The following is a 17227-nucleotide window of genomic DNA, read 5'->3' on the forward strand; positions in this document are numbered from 1 at the left end:
CTGGGCTTGATTAGCATCAGCCTATGCTCGTTCTTCCGCCTGCTCCTCCTCCTGATCTTCAATGCCCGCCCATTCCTTGAAGGGAGCCGGCTTTTCAAGCCCAAGATTCTGAGCATCGTACACCTCGGTGGCATACTTGTCCCTTAGCTTAAAGAGCTCCCATTTGGTGTCCGAGTGGATGAGGGACCATGCCATTTTCATGCGAGCCTCGCAGTCTTGCTCATTTTCAGTAACCAGCCGGTCCTTCTCGGCTGCCAGCTCGGCTTTGTGATCACCCTGCGTTTAGGCCAGCTCGTTCTTCAGTCGGGAGACGTCTGCCCTTAGTTGGGTGTTCTCCTTGTCGGCATCCCCCAGCGCTTTGACATCGACCTGGAGGTTTTTCACTTGCAGCTCAAAGTCAGCCGCCTTCTTGTTGGCTGTGTCAGCAACCGTAGTGAGCTCCTTGATAAGCTCCTCCTGTTTCATCCCCTGGCTTTTAATTTGGATTTCATCCATTAAAGTGTTTTATTGAGTAACATCAATAAGATCAGCCGCCCGCCTATTGACGTTTCTTACCTCCTCTTGTTTCTTCCTTAAGGGAACCTTGAGGCCGTCTACCCTTAGCATCACCTGCAAAATCAGTCAGAAAAAGGGTTAGTCTCCCAATGATGGTACATCCGGCAAAAAGAGTAAATTATACAAAAGTACCCCAACTAGCAAATTACCTCAGCAAGTAGCGAGTTGATGCGGTCAATGTTAACCTGGTGCACACCCGACAGTGCTTCCTTCCCGAATTGGGTGAGGGTCCTCAGCATCCTCTTTGCATATTGTTGGAGGTCAGGCCAACGGGAAGAGGCATATGCACCAATAGAGTCATTTGTTAAGTATTGAGCATAGGCGACACCTATATTCTGTCGGCTGCTTGAAGAATCCCCTGATTGGGTAGCTTGGAACTTGACTTGCATAGGCCCAAGCGGCCAGGGGGGATCACAGGTGAAGGCCATACCTTGATTTTCAAGCTGAGGGGTTACCCCACCCCCAACCGCATTGGAGTCGGTTGCTACAGTAAGATGCCGGCTCGAGGGCGTCTCAGGCTCCCTCATTTCAACCTCAGCCAGCTCGGTGTTTAAACCAAGGTCTTTCAGGCTCTTGCCCACTGAGGTTGGCCTGTCAGGCACAGACGGCTTTCTAGAAGAGATAGGGGCAACCGGAACCCTCCTTGTCTTGGAAGGAGGTTGAGAAGGCTCCTCACCCGGTCTTTTTAGCATTTTTGCTAGGGAGCGAGGAACATTCTTGCTCCCCGTATAAAAAAAAACAGAGCAATCGGTTAATATCAGAATAGACATCAAGCTATACAGACAGTAAAAAGAGCTCATCCGGAGCTTACCCCATCGTCCTTGGCCGCTAGTTGGGCCCTCTTTTTCTCCAACTGATCCTTCCGAATCTGAGCAGTAAATTTAACAGGTGTCTTCTCCGAAGGCACCATCTCTAATCCTTTCTCTGCAAGGAAGAAAATCAAAGAGTCAAATGCCATTCAAGAATGATACAGATGGCATAAAGTGCCGGTTATCAGACAACATACGTCAGCTAAACATTGTGCTAAGGCCACAGGCAGAAAGGAACGCCTCGTCCTTTAGCCAGTCCGGATGAGGGACCCAGTTCTTAGGGACAATGATTTCAGTCCTATCATCCAAAGGCATGGAGGTTCTCTTGAAGAGCCCGGTCTCCATTATTTGCATCCAGGCCTCTTCTAGTACTTTAGGAAGGGCGCATTTCTTTCCAAGGATAGCCGAGTGCTCATTATAGTGACGCAGCTGGTGATTCAGACGCTAAGATGGGGAAGAAACCAAGTAAAACTTGCTCTTCCAGTTGCTCCATTTAGACGGCTTGTCCAACATCATCATGTACTCCGGGTGCGTGCTCAATGTTATACCACACATTCCAGCCGCCTGGGGCACGACTGAGGTAGTGCATATGTGCAAAAGCCTCCCAGCTTGGCGTGATGTCCTGCATTTCGCAGGCGGCTATGTATTCTAATATATTCACCCAGGAATTGGGTGTTAACTGCCAAACGCCAAGGTCGTAGCCTCTTAGAATGGCTTTTATTGCATTGTGGAGGGGGAACCGGAGGCCGGCTTTAAATGCAGTCTAATAGCAGCCGAAATAGTCGTCGACATGATCAAGGTCGTCATCCCAGACGACAGTTGCCTCCAAAGGCAGTACTACAACCTCCCATCCATCCCCAACCGGGCACTTCTTTATAAATCCGGGGAAGGTGGCATTCAGAGTGACAACATCCCTGGCGGACATGTGCGCCTCTGTTGGATTATTGATTGAGGGCCATTTATACGCCTCCTCATCCCCTTGGGGGGTATCCGGTTCTAAGGAAGACTCTTCAGAGTCTGACTATTGGACGGTCTCCTCACCGCCTATATCCTCGGACTCCTCTAAAATGTCATCACTAGGTGTGCTAGGTACACCCGGATGGTCATGATGTGCAAGGTTAGCCGGAGCTTCGGCTGAGCGGTCTGATCGGTAGTCGGGGGGGACTATAGATGTCCGTCTCATCCGAGCCATTCTGTCCTACACATGAACAGAGACGATCGGATTCGTGGAAGAGTAAGGGTGGTCCAAACACCCCCAGATGGCATCCCCAGTCCTAGACTCAGCCGTATCCGGTGACCGGCTGAAAATTGTCCTAGGCCGTGCCGTGTGTGTGTTGGGTGAGTCCATTATGCTTTACAAGCTATACAACCGGAAAAATTCAAAAAAGTTGCAAGGGGTAGAGACGGTACCTTGAAGATTTTTTGAGTATGGGGGAGGTTGGCTATTTGGATCAGCAGTCGGAAATCTCTTTGTTGCTTGCTAGATACTCAGACGGTTTCCCGGATGTACCCACTTGAAGAGCAATTGAAAATTGTTGAAAAACCCAGACGTTCCTCTGAAGTTTTGCTTGAAGATACCCTAGACGGTTGACTGGCTGTGGGTGTATTGGAAGCTAGGAGAATGTCAAAAGACCCTCAGGCGGTTTTAATATGTTTTGAATGAAGAGCACTCAGACGGTAGCCGGTTGAGTGAAGAAAAGAGAAGATTATGCTAGGAATAGCAGCTGGTCTCAGAGCTCTTCTCTCAGAAAAATTATTTCTCAAAATGAATAAGTGTTGAAATGAAGGGGGGGGGGGGGCTCTACTTATAGAGAAGAACCCCAGAAGGCGAACCGTCGTCTTCCAAATTCAAATTAAAAAAAAAAGCGAGAAGGAGACGAAACGTCACCTTCTCAGATCATGACACCTGTCACAGGTGCCACGTGGCAAGCCACGTCACACCTGTGAGGAGCAAATGTTTAGGGTAAAAATAACCGGTCCAAGTGGCCCAATATCATGCTGGCACGTGTCAGCCCCAGAGAGGTTGTGGAAGAACCATCCCTTTGGTGACATATGGCACTCCAACCCATGAAAGGGGAACTGATCCCCCAAACACTATAATAGAGGAAAATCCTCATTTATTGCATATTCAGAAATATACACACAAAACCCGAGCAATATTAATTACAGAATTCTTTCGGAAACCGAGAGAAAAACCTTTACATTCCGCACTTTTATACATCCGGACACGTTCTAACATGATTGTCGGAGGCTGAACTCCACCCAACCGGAGTTTTCCGTAATTTTGCAGGTACAGATGGTCCATGCACATTCTTGGAATTGTAACTCCCCCGAGGGACTCCAAAAACCCCGAAACAAACCGTATTTAACATTCAAGTAAAAATATAATCTTAAAATTTATCAACAATCTGGGCATCGCCCGGACACAAAACTGTATATAAAGGGGAGTTTTTTCCCGAGTTTTTAGAGAGCCGCCTAAGATTTAATTTTCTTAACGTGTCATGTAGAATTAATAATTTTAGTGGTAGCTAATTAAATAAGAGAATATTAATTTCGTTTAGAATTAAATAATTTAAATGTCACGTAAACATCGGCGAATAAGATTTTTAAATTTTAAATTAATTAAATATAAAATATTATGTCTTGATATTAGAAATTTTATCTAAATATATAATAAATTTTAACACATAAAGTAAAAAAAAAATTGTTTTAAAAAATTTAAACAAACTGTGCAATCAAACCAAACGGCGCCCACATAGATGGCATACAAATATTAGGGAATCAAGCAAGCATTGCTACTATCGCAAATCCTTCGACAGTGAATTTTGATATTCAGAGAATTTAGGAGAGAAAAACATGGCGAAGCAGCAGGATAACAGTGCAAATTCAGTAGCTTCCGATCTCATCAATTTTTTGAATGCTTCTCCAACTGCTTTTCATGCCGTTGGTAACTTTTTCTTTCATTTCTGATTATTTTCCAATTACTCCCATCAATTTCGACACTTCTTCTCTTCTAATAATTGGGCGGAAAAATCTGGGAATTTTTGTTTGATTGGTTTGAGATTAGATTATGGTATGTTTAATACCCTTTGACTAATTGAAGCTTAATCTCAGATGAATCCAAGAGACAATTGAAGGAAGCTGGGTTTGAGCAGCTTTCAGAGCGAGAAGATTGGAATTTACAAGCTGGGAAGAAGTATTTCTTCACTAGAAATTACTCCACCATTGTTGCTTTTGCCATTGGTAAAAAGTATGCTTTTGAATCTTTTTAATTTCAAATTTCTAAGAATAAACTATTGAATTTGGGATGTGGGTGTTTATATTTTTCGAAGTTTTCTTATTTAATGTTTAGTTGATGGTTAGTGTTTATACTTCTAGATACTTGAAGTAAGCCGATAAGGTTGCGTATATCAAAACCATTATAGAAATGGTCATTAAGTGGGTATCAATGAGTAGATTAGGAATTGGTGTTGACTAATGATTGTTTGATTGATGATATTGAAAGCTTGACCATATGATGGAAGCTCAAGTGATTATATCTCCTACCATGAACAATGGGCTTAAGGTTTTATTTGAATCTTACATGACTTAATTTTGTAGGTGAACGGGTAATTTTGTTATTCAAATAGCCACCCTTCCCATAGGATGGAAGATAGTGTAAAATTAAAGAATTTATCCATTTGTGCTTGGGTGAAAGGATGTCTGATGTCCTATATATTGGTATAGATATGTTGCTGGCAATGGATTTCATATAGTCGGTGCTCATACGGATAGCCCTTGTTTGAAATTAAAGCCAACATCGAAGGTAAACACACTTTTGTAAGGGGTATAACTTAAGGAGCAGGGTTGATGTGAGAACTATTTTCACAATAAACATTTCATTCTTTGATAGGTAACTAAAGGGGGATATCTAGAGGTCGGTGTCCAGACATATGGTGGTGGCTTGTGGCACACATGGTTTGATCGCGATTTGGCAGTTGCCGGACGTGTGATCATCAAAAAAGTGAAAGATGGTTCTCATTCATACTCTCACCGGCTTGTCAGGATTCATGATCCTATAATGCGGATTCCTACATTGGCAATTCACTTAGACAGGTAAAGTTTTGATCAACGCTCTGCATTCCATTTGTCAATTGTTTCTTTTTATTTATTATGACCATGCTGTTTCTAATTTTACTTTCTTATTGTTATGGATTTTTTTTTTAATTATTATTATGAGGGTTTTCTATTTTCTTCTTTTAGTCAGTATCCTAATTTCAACCCCTTGTCATTTTATTAGGGGTAGCGATGGATTCAAGCCAAATACACAAAGTCATCTTGCTCCTATCTTGGCGACATCAATTAAGGTTTTATGACCAACTGTTCTCTAATCTAGTTAGCATATTGTGTATATTCTTCTTATGGCGTATGAAGGTTTAACTGAATGAAAGAATACTTGGACACAATCTAAATGGCAAAGAAATTGACATTTTCAAGTGTTGTTAGTATAAGCTTATGAGATTGATAAAATGATAATTTGTATTCCATTTGTGATAACTTGTTAGCAACTAGATTACGAGAGTATTTCTAGACCCTTTTCTGGCAATTGCCATTTTGTCTCTGTTTTTGCATTAATAGGATACCTGATTTTGGCTTTTGTTCTTTCTTTAAGGTTTGGAAATTTCTAACATATTTGAAGATTCTCATTCCTTACATATCTGATTTACTGGGAACAAACCTGATTCCTATGGTGATTTCTGATAATGGGAATAATATGGCCAAAACCACGGGAGCTGTTATTAACAACTTTCTTCACATGTTACCGAATAACTTTTCATTACTACTTTTTCTAGTGTTTCATTAGTGGCTGTTTCCTTTTAGATGAGTTGATAAAAAGTTCTTTTTTTTTTTTTTTTTTTTTTTTTTTTGATTTTTTTAACAAGATCTAAGACTCTAAGACGAGCTCTCTGGTATCGTTATAATACACCATCGACCAAGAGAAGCTCTAATTTTGATTTTATTTTTTCTTCTAAATCTTTTGTCCCCCCCCCCCCCCCAACACACACACACACAACAACTAAGAGGATACCTAACTTTGGCTTTTGTTCTTTCTTTAAAACTTCTAACATATTCGAAGATTCTCATTCCTTACATATCTGATTTAGTGGGAACAACCTGATTCCTATGATAATTTCTGATAATGGGAATAATATGGCCAAAACCATGGGAACTGTTATTAACAACTTTTTTCACATGTTACTGAATAACTTTTCGTTACTACTTTTTCTAGGGTTTCATTAGTGTCTTTTTCCTTTTAGATGAGTTGATAAAAAGTTCTTTTTATTTTTATTTTTATATTTTTTTTAACAAGATCTAAGACTCTAAGACGAGCTCTCTGGTAGCGTTATAAATACACCATCTAGAAAGAGAAGCTCTAATTTTTATTTAATTTTATTTTTTCTTTTAAATCTTTTGTTTATTTGCCCCCCCTCCCCTTTTTTTGCTACATATGTGTTCTTTCTTTGACAAGGTACACAGCTGTGCTTTCACTGAGCCTCTATCTCTTATTCCTTGTACAAAAATTCCAGGATGAACTCAATAGAATTGTTAATGATAATGATTCAGCTGATAATGGAGCTCAGACTGAGGCAAATAAATCAACTGAGAACCAGAAACATCATTCCCTCTTGCTTAAGGTTTGGGCATTTCACTTCTTCGCAATTCTAGTATTCATATGCTTCTCTAACAATCATTTGAAGAATATAATTCATTGCATGAGAAAGACTCACGCTTACCTTTGTATTTTTTATTTTGTTTCACCAGCTGCTAGCGAAGGAAATTGGATGTGAACCTGATGATATATGTGATTTTGAGCTGCAAGCATGCGATACTCAGCCAAGTCTGATAGCTGGTGCACTAAAGGAGTTTATTTTCTCAGGAAGGCTTGATAATCTTTGCATGTCATTTTGTTCCTTGAAGGTTTGGCTTTTGGATTCCTCTCCTACCAAATTTTAGAACACTAATCATGGCAGTGTATCTTTGATTATTTATTTATACTGTCCTGCTTCATTGTGATTACCACAAGTCACTTTTATGGAAACAGTAATTCATTATTTGTTTTAAGAACAGAAACTAGCATTTCGAAGGTTACACTGCAGATCAAGTTTTGTTTTATTTGAAAAAAGTAAATTTAGTTCAGTTATTTGGTGACAGAGCACTATAAGTCTATCATGGAAGGACTGAGTCTCCAACTTTGTACTATTGATTTCAATGATAAAGTCATAAACTGTTGCGTACTATGTGACTTTGCATCACACACACACACACGCCACGCACATGCACACACCCACACCCACACCCACACCCACGCATGCACGCACGCACATGCACACACACACGCACACGCGTGCGCACACACACACACACACACACTTTGGTGAAGAAAACTGGCCCATAATATCTGCCACTGAACCCTGCTTTAATGTCATTTAAGTCTCCATAACTGAAAAAGGGATGTCATTTTAGTTTCCATAACTGAAAAAGGGATCATTGAGATTCCTTTTCAGAATAGAAGGCCTCCAGATAGTGAAAGAAATATTCCTAGAGATCATTGTATGCTTTCTCACTGTCCTCGCTATAGATATCACTAATTATCACACTAGACATATCATCAATTTGTTGACTATCCTTTAGTCAGCAGGAGCAGTTCACTGACACAAAGTTCCCTATTCTCCTCCCTGATTGATTACCAAGATGAACATTGTGATTTGTGAAGACTACCAAAGGCCATTGAAGTACTGGACTCCAACAACTTAGCTGAGTAAAATGGTGCTGATTGGACTCCTAGTGAAATACTATGCATTGCTTAGTTACTGCCTCAGTGACAAGTTGTTTCTGTGGACTCAATGCCTCTCAAACCTTCTTACATACTTTAATAGAACTACGCATGTTTTGTGCACCACCTTAAACTCTGTTTACATGTTGCTGTACACACCAGTTCATGCACTTCATGCAATACAACAGTCCCAAGTCCATGGCTATTACTAGCCCTGAGCCACCCACAGTAAATCTCCCAACTGTTATCCCCCTTGCAACTCCTCACAACCACCTAAACCAATCTGATGAATCGGCCCTAGGGTGGTAGGGAGGAGTTGTATTATATTCTCATGATAATATCATTCGGAATTTTTTTCCTCAAATGGCTGTATGACCAAGCAGGGAGGGGGGGGGGCGGAGAGACTAGAGATTGAGATAGGATTTGTTTTTCATCTTCATCTATAACCAAAACAAAACATAAAATATGTGAAGTTATCAAAGCAATAAGATAATAGAAGATCAGCCAAAGATAAAAGTACATTGAATTAAGCTATGGAACAAGACGAAATAGCGCAGCAAATCAATGGCCTATCATATAAATATTTATCAGATTATTCTGTGTTTCCCTATGTTTTTTTTACTTTCATACTTTTCTATGCGGTAAACAAATACACAATATTTCTCAAATTTTCACATGACACTTTTCTCTTGACAATCTATGTGCTAGTGGTTATTACTTTTTCCCAAAGTGAATTAGAATTGTTACCAAATAATAAAAACTTGTGTTACTGATGTGTTAGTCAAAATGAGTGAGACTTTCTATCTTAACGGTGTCTCTCTCTCTCTCTTATTTTTTTTTTTTTTGTTTGCTTTTTGGCAGAGGGGGGGGGGGGGGGGGGAGGGATTATGGCGTGAAGGAAACATGTGATGATTACTTTTTGACTCCTGTGATTTACCAATTGCTATGGTGTTTCAGGCATTGATAGATGCTACATCCCCTGAGGGTAGTCTTGATGATGAAGTTGGTGTTAGAATGGTGGCACTCTATGATCATGAAGAAGTCGGATCTAATTCAGCCCAAGGAGCTGGATCTCCTGTCACATTGGACACCATTTCCAGAGTTACTAATGCCTTCTGCTCTGATATTAAGGTGGTAATGAGATTTTGAAAATTAATGTGTACTTCAATTGCTATAGTTTTAAATGGAATAGTTCCCACAAGTTCTCACTTTCTCCACCGTTGGAGATCTTGTTTTTGGAAATTAAATAGCAGAGTACAGACTTGTGTCCCAACTGGAGAATGATTGTTGATGCTTCTATGCTTGATCTTTGCTTCTCTTATATGCAACTCATTCCCTTTTCCTTAAATTGTTCAGATGCTAGAAAAAATTGTGCAGAAAAGTTTTCTTGTATCAGCTGACATGGCTCATGCGCTACACCCTAACTACATGGTAGGCTGACTTGACTCTTTTCATTTGGAATTCACAATTTTACATCAATTGATCAAGCTTTACTTGTATTTTGATAAATTCAAAAAAATCATCTTCAGGACAAACATGAAGAGAATCATCAACCAAAGATGCATGGGGGCTTAGTTATCAAACACAATGCAAATCAGCGTTATGCCACTAATGCTATAACCTCCTTTATATTCAAGGAGATAGGGAAAATACACCAACTTCCAATTCAGGTCTGGGTTCATAACTTCATATTAATATTCATGATAATTGTGATGACGTTGCATGATCATGTGTGTATTTGGTATATTTGCTGTTCAGGTCCATTCTCAATTTTACTTTATCAGGCTATCGTAATTAGAAGCAACACATATCACACTATTTATGGTATTCATGTATTGAGATGCATTACAATACATTGTGTTTTGATCATTCCCCATGTGAGTGACTTCGCCTAGTTCATTGACTCCTCGTGAACATAAAAAAGCAACTTAATTACAATCATATTGCAAATTTTATATTATATAAACTTCATTTATCTACTCATGTATGATATACAGTACTAGACTACTAGTTACTTTCAAGGCCTATAATTGTTGTTACTTGTAATGAACTAACGAGTATGCTAAATTACAATCACTTTCTGACTATAAATGAAATGGAAGGAACAATAGTTCAAGGTCTAATCCTTCTTATCTTCTATTCTAAATGATTTTTTGATATTTTAGCTTGACAATAGTAATTTTTTCCCCGTTTTTAAAGGTTTAATTCACTAATTCCCCTTGTGCCTCAATTTTAAAAGGGAAAAAGGTAGTAGCTCTTTATGTTCAGCTGATCCTGATTAGATTAACAAACCCTATGAAAGTAGGATTGCAGTTGTAGTTTAAGTAAAAATTTATTGTTGTCTTGAACGAGCAAATGTGTCGGCCAAAAAAAGGCAAATTTTTATCGGAATTTAGCTGGTAAAATTATCACTTATCTTGATTCATATTTCCAATCACATCTAATATGCTTGCAAAGGTACTCCAGAACTGGTTTTATCTATTTATCAATGAAATTATTTTGGTAGAACTAGTTACTTAGTTACTACCAATCAAGTCTTGATTCAAATATATTAGCATAGTGCTAGTTGCTCCAAATGTCTTGGTTCTAATGTACAGTGATTGGAATTTTGTTTTGAATGCTATTACTATTTACCAATTCCTATAGTCCATGTCATATTTTTAATAAATGGTTGAGCCATATGTTTCTTCCTTAACGGAGTATTAGCTACTTTCTTGTGACGTGCAAAATTAACATGATGAATCTATGTATCTGTAGGAATTTGTGGTGCGAAATGACATGCCTTGTGGTTCTACAATCGGTCCTATCCTGGCTAGTGGTGTGGGAATTCGCACAGTAGATATTGGTGCTCCACAGCTATCAATGCATAGCATAAGAGAAATGTGTGCAGTTGATGACATATTGCATTCATATATGCATTTAAAAGCCTTCTTTATGGAGTTCTCTAAGCTTGATTCAAAGCTAATCATTGATGCTGAAGTCTAAAGCCCCTCGGAAATTGCAATACTATAACCCTTGAGGCCTTGAACATGGTGTTTTGACCACATGAGGATATGGATCACACATCACACACAGGCGCTGCCTCGTCACCATTATGTGCTACCAAGTATTAGGACTTACAGGAGCATTTTAGTGTACCCTTTTCCTCTCATTGTCGATGAGAAAACTTGAAGTTGATGTTGCAAAACAATCTGACATAATGTGCTTTTCCTGGTCTATGTTGCTCTGATTGAAATGAAGGTATTCCTGTGTAGGGTTGGTACAATGAAACCTGAAAGCATTAGATTTTTTTACCAATTGCATTCTCTAGGGCTGTCTTTGTCATTCATTGCTTTGATCAAACGGAAGCGTCGTAAATGTGGATCTTAACAGCTTGTATGGCTGCTGGCTTAAAGGTTTTCTAAACTACTACCCTACATTACTAAGTATTGTTACACAAAACAATTTATCCCTCCTTTCATCTCTTCTTAACATTAAACATCATTCACCATCAACCACAACACCCCCACTAGCCACCATCGGAGCCACCACCATACCCTCTGACTACCAAAAAAAGTATAGCTAAAAGAGGTGATCATGGGTTGGGCTGGACTTTATGAAAAATCAGCCTATTTTGAGATTGGCCCAACCTCATGACACTAAATTCGTGCCCAAACTCGCTATTTCGAGTTCAAAATAGCAAGCTTACAGACCAAAATCGGATCGGGCTACCCAAACCTATATTAATTTTTTTGGAAAAACGGAATGGGCTCGAAATTTGGCCCAAACTTGGTTTTTTTTTTTTTTTTTTTTTTTTTTTTTTTTTTTTTTTTTTTGTGTGTGTGTGTGTTGGACTTGGTTTGATTAGGTCTAATTTTTAAGCATACATTTGAATATATTTTACTTGAATATTTATTTTTTTCTTTTTAAAAAAGCTTAATTATTCCTTACAAGAAATACGATAATATTAAAATAATTTTTAATCTCTCTATATATTTTGAAGTTTGCGAGATGTATTTGAGCATGAACTTAATTGCTTACAAATGAAATTGACTAAACGAGGTGAGAGTGAGGGATAACTCAGGAGGTTAGAGCTTCCCTCCTGATTCTAGAGGATCCTAAAATTGATTTTTATATCAAAAAAAAAAAAAAAAAGAATAAACGAGGTGATCATGTACATTGTCGAGTCAAACATAAAGTTATTTGAATTTGGATGAATTATTGAATGAGTTTATAAATGATAATCGTACTCTTTTACAAAAAATAAATAAATAAATAAATTTAAAACCAAAATTGCTCAAAAAATACACCAAATAAGTCAAGCTAAAATCTTTGCTTGAAAAAACACTGTCAAGATAAATCTAGAAATTAACGAAAAAAAGCTAAACACACTTATTTAATTATCAAGCTATATAATTTTTAAAAAAAAAAAATATCAAACTGAACATCACTCGTACAACTAATATCTTGCACACTTGTGCCCATCCCTTACCTCCTCCTCCTTTAAAATCATTAGGATTTTCCATATCAATACACAATTACACATACCCATGAAAAATGTTTCAATCTTCTATTTTTTATATACTCTCGCCTCATTAAAATAGGAGTCAAGTAAGATTGTAGACATTGGTGGATCAGTTGAGTATTGAAATCAGACACATCACCCAAAAAAAAAAAAAAAAAAAAAAAAACACATAAATTCTATTAAAAAGCTCTTCGTGTACGAAGTATCATTTTTTGTCAAATAAATTTGAAATTGAGATGTTAACTCATCTCGCTATTTTATTAACTGAGCTAATGATCTTACTTTTTACAAAATTGTTACTTTTAATGATATGTAGAAAAATAAAACATTAAAAATATTTGAAAACTATACATATGAACGAGAGACAATTATTGTAATGATATACATAAAGGTAGAAAAATAAAACATTCAAAAATATTTAAAAATTATACATATGAACGAGTGACAAATATTGTAATGTATAAGTAAATATAACGTGAGGCAAAATGATATTATGAACGTGAAACAAGTATTGTAATCTATAAGTACATATAACATGAGGCTAGTACGGTAATGTACATGCCTAAAAAAAATGGTCATGACGAGGCTCAAAGTCGCGGCCTTCGGCTCATAAGACCAACGCTTTAACCAACTGAGCTACAGGACCTCATGATTTTAATATTCAAAATTTAATGTTTTATATAGGCATATATTTATTCAAATTCTGTGTATGCATTTATTTTCTAACTATTATGAATTGAAATAATACTACATTTTATTATTAGTTTGACAGTATTATAACGAGTTGGGTTATTAGTTATTTTTGTATTATAAAATCATGATCATGATAACTCCGTTTCATAATATTAGTCCCATATATTATTTTGTGCATTTCAAAAATATCTACCCATATTGAATATGTTCCATTTTTAACTTAAATTTTTTGAAATTAATTGGTTGTGGATTGATGACATGGCTCTAAGTAAGAAAATCTTTACCTTGAATTATGCATTATGACTTATGCTTTCCCAAAAAAAAAAATCAAAAAACTTTAATAAGGTTAACTAATTATGAATTATTTTGTACTTTAATGTTAGATTTCAAATATTCTTCTTTTCTTATTTTATGTGATTAAACCCACATGGGACTAACATTATGAAACGGAGGGAGTATTAAACTTGTATTATCAAAGAAATTGATGGCATATCAAGAATATAATCATTTTTGATGCACAATCTCTGAAATTTTATATATGTGTTTAGAGTAAGTCTTGTATGTGGCTGGCCATACGGTATGGTCACATTGATTTATAAGAATAATATTTATTTATATATATATGAGTAACCCTATTTATTCATAAGAGTAACTTCATTTTGTCTATTCAAGTAATTCCAATTCATTATACGAGTAATATCAACTAATTTAGAAATAACTAACCCCATTTGTTCATTCGACTAACCCCTATTTTTTTTTTGTTTAAAAAATTGAAAGAATGATTCCACTTATGTAAGAGAGTAACCTTTTTTTTTTCATTTAAATAACCCACATACGTCAAGATAACCCCATTTGCTCATTACCGTAAGTTCGTAACCCCCTATTACTTATTTAATTGCCTTATATGTGAAGTGACCACACTATGTGGCTAGCCACATATTCACAAATAAAAATTTGTGATGTGTTTATTATAATCTTTTGCACACTTTTAATGTGCAAAATGTGTCTTCTTTTTAATGTCAAAAAAAATACTTTCTTTTAGTGGAACAATATTTTAATTAAAAGTTCTAAAATAAACCTGTTGCACACTGATTTTATTGTGCACTAAGAAAAGATGATTGTTATACCATAAAAAAGTATCTGCACATACTTTTAAAAAAATTGGGTGTATAATAAATCCGTTGAAAAGTTATCTTAAAAAATTACCCCAACTTAGATAGAAGTTACCCTAGTATAAATGAAAGTTACCCCGGTTATTTATAAGTAAATTATGCTTTATCGATATTAGTACACTCTTTAAATAAGTAAAAATCAAATCTCAATCAGTGACTAATAATATCAACCTTAAAAAGCTTTGATTATATATATATATATATATATATATATATATATATATATATATATATATATATATATATATATATATATATATATATATATATATATATATATATATATATTAGAATCATACTAGGTTAAAAGTTACCCTAAAGAAGTTTAAAAGTTACCGTACCCCAAATCAGCTAAACGTAGATTACCTTAAAACTATTCGTTGTACACTAATATTATTGTAAACCGGGTGCATACAAAAGTTTTTAAATTATTTATACGAAATTAACTTTGATTATACCAAATTACCTTGGGTTGGATTAACTGATCAAATTTCCAATAATGTTTTAGGGAACCTTTCTTAGCTTAATCAATTGATTGGTTCGGTTCCAGATTTGAAGATTAGTATCTTGCTGTTCAATGCGGCTCATAATTTGTTACTCCCTCTATTTCATAATAATCGCAATAATAGGTATGATTGTATGACATATAATTTTAGAAAAATTATTGGGTGGGGTTCAAAGTAGGAGTTTAATAATATAAAGTATACTTGAAAGGGATATATTTAATTGTTAGTAGGAGAGTAAGAAATAAATAAAAAAAGTAGTGTAACCGTGTAAGTGGGGTTGGTAGGAGAAAAAAATAATAAAATAGTAGTGGGCTCTTAACAACTAAGAAAGTGTTACAATTTTTATGAAACGGAAACAAATGGAAAATATTGCGATTATTACGAAACGGAGAAAGTAATTGGGAGTATCCTTTCACAATTTTGCAGATGTTGTCCACGGTATTCGAAGGGAATTCACTATCCACTTGTAGCACAAGTGAACCTTCTGCTAAGCTGAAAGATAGTGCTGGTGGTGGGGAGAGAAGAAGAAGAAAATTTTGTACATAAAATACAATAAGTTATTGGTAAATAAGATCATATAATCCAAGTATTGTAAGAGTACTAAAAATGATTGTATCAAATCAAAGATGATTAAAATTATAATATCCGTATTTTTTATAAGTATTTTCTAATTTATTAATTAGTAATTATTTCTTAAGAAGGGTATTTTGGTAATTTAATTAATTATTTGAATTTTGGAGCGAAAAGTATAGGCGCCAAATCCATTTATAAACTTAATTATTATTTTGGATAGAATTAATTATCCATTAGTTAAAAACTAAACATGCCTAAACTATGTTATCCCCTAGGAATGCCGTATCAGTAGTATAGTAGTGAGCATACACTGTGTTTATCACCTTGCTAGACTTCCTGGTGTTGCTAACTTCACCTTTGATCACGAAAATCTCGTAGCACTCAAGGCCACATACCGTGCTCATAACAACAAAGACGAAAAAAGAGACCCATAAAGGAAACATAATTGCCATTTTGTAAGTAAAACCAAGTACTATGAGCATGTAAAGAGCCAAAATGGAAAGCTTCAACAAGTATTTTGTCTTAGAGTAGCACTTTTTCATGTATGGTAGCTGATAGTAAGCTTCTCGGAGTTCCTCCAAAGCAACGTAAGCAATACACACGAAGAACGCAAAAGCTACCATGGGAAAGTCCCCTTCGGTGTATGCCGTGAGCGCAGTGAAGATGCACTGGAGAAGGAAGAGGTAAATTCTGCAGGTTTTCAAGGGAAAGTTACTGGTTTGATATTTGGGCATTATTGTTACACAGACAGGGTGCAGTAAATTCATCAGGTAGAAGTGTTGAGTTGCGATATGATTAAATTATGTTAAAAATATATAGGCAAAGAGTCAATGGAACTAGGAAATTGCATCCAAGCTACACAAAAAATCTTTTGGTTAGGGCAACGAAAGTGACAGGAATTTACTAGGAACTTTCTTTGAAATTTATCCTCTCTTCCCTAGAAAAAACATAGTACAATGACTTATTTCTTTCTCCACTTTTTTAGTTTTTACTGTAGTTGTTTTTTTGTTAACTTTATATTTTAACAATTTAACATTACTTAAATGCTAAAATGTTAATAGCTTTGAAAAAATTATACTTCGTAAAAAAAGGTAACTGTAAATTATGCAACAAAATAATTCCTTTTTTTTTTTTTTTTTTTTTTTTTTTGAAAGAAGTCCTAAAATGATATTATATCTCATCAATTAAAGTCATATGACATCTACAATTGACAATAAACGATAATGAAAACAGATCTAACAAAATCAAACAAGAATTAATAGGGAAAGAGCTAAGGATCCAAGTACATAGATATAACAATTCGCCACATTCTCAATTCGTTGTCTCATACAACTTTTTGAGTAGATTCGTCGCCGCTTCATAATTCCGTGAGAAAGAAAATTCTTGTGCTGATTTCGTACTTCGAATCCAATCAGTAATCAATCGTAGCCTTGCACAACTGGAGACCAAATTAAGCGCAAATAAAACCTTGTCTTTCGAAAGAGTTCGAAAAACCTTGTTTTTTGAAAGAGATCGAAAAAAACCTTGTGTTTTGAAGGAGATAAAACTTTTCTTTCGAGGGAGATATTATTATAACCTAAGAGACAAAAAATGTACAAGAA

At 36.0% G+C, this 17227-nt stretch overlaps 1 protein-coding gene across 1 annotated transcript; it reads left to right on the forward strand.

Moving 5' to 3' along the window:
* Positions 1-4111: 4111 nt before the first annotated feature.
* Positions 4112-11506, forward strand: LOC110739760 (probable aspartyl aminopeptidase). The gene is made up of 11 exons (XM_021920235.1): positions 4112-4311; positions 4479-4614; positions 5091-5169; positions 5257-5459; positions 5644-5710; positions 6932-7039; positions 7167-7322; positions 9136-9309; positions 9535-9609; positions 9708-9848; positions 10936-11506. Exons 1-11 carry the CDS (start codon positions 4221-4223, stop codon positions 11161-11163), a joined length of 1458 nt encoding a protein of 485 aa, XP_021775927.1. The 5' UTR covers positions 4112-4220; the 3' UTR covers positions 11164-11506.
* The last annotated feature ends 5721 nt before the right edge of the window (positions 11507-17227 follow it).

This window comes from Chenopodium quinoa, unplaced genomic scaffold (assembly GCF_001683475.1).
Source record: "Chenopodium quinoa cultivar QQ74 unplaced genomic scaffold, ASM168347v1, whole genome shotgun sequence".
Taxonomy (NCBI): domain Eukaryota; kingdom Viridiplantae; phylum Streptophyta; class Magnoliopsida; order Caryophyllales; family Amaranthaceae; genus Chenopodium; species Chenopodium quinoa.

What these genes read in the sequence shown, in the direction of transcription:
- LOC110739760 (XM_021920235.1), top strand. Translation starts at nt 4,221, where the DNA reads ATGGCGAAGCAGCAGGATAACAGTGCAAATTCAGTAGCTTCCGATCTC. An exon ending in GCTTTTGCCATTGGTAAAAA is followed by an intron (nt 4,615 to 5,090) that starts GTATGCTTTTGA and finishes ATATTGGTATAG; the next exon opens with ATATGTTGCTGGCAATGGAT. An exon ending in AATTAAAGCCAACATCGAAG is followed by an intron (nt 5,170 to 5,256) that starts GTAAACACACTT and finishes ATTCTTTGATAG; the next exon opens with GTAACTAAAGGGGGATATCT.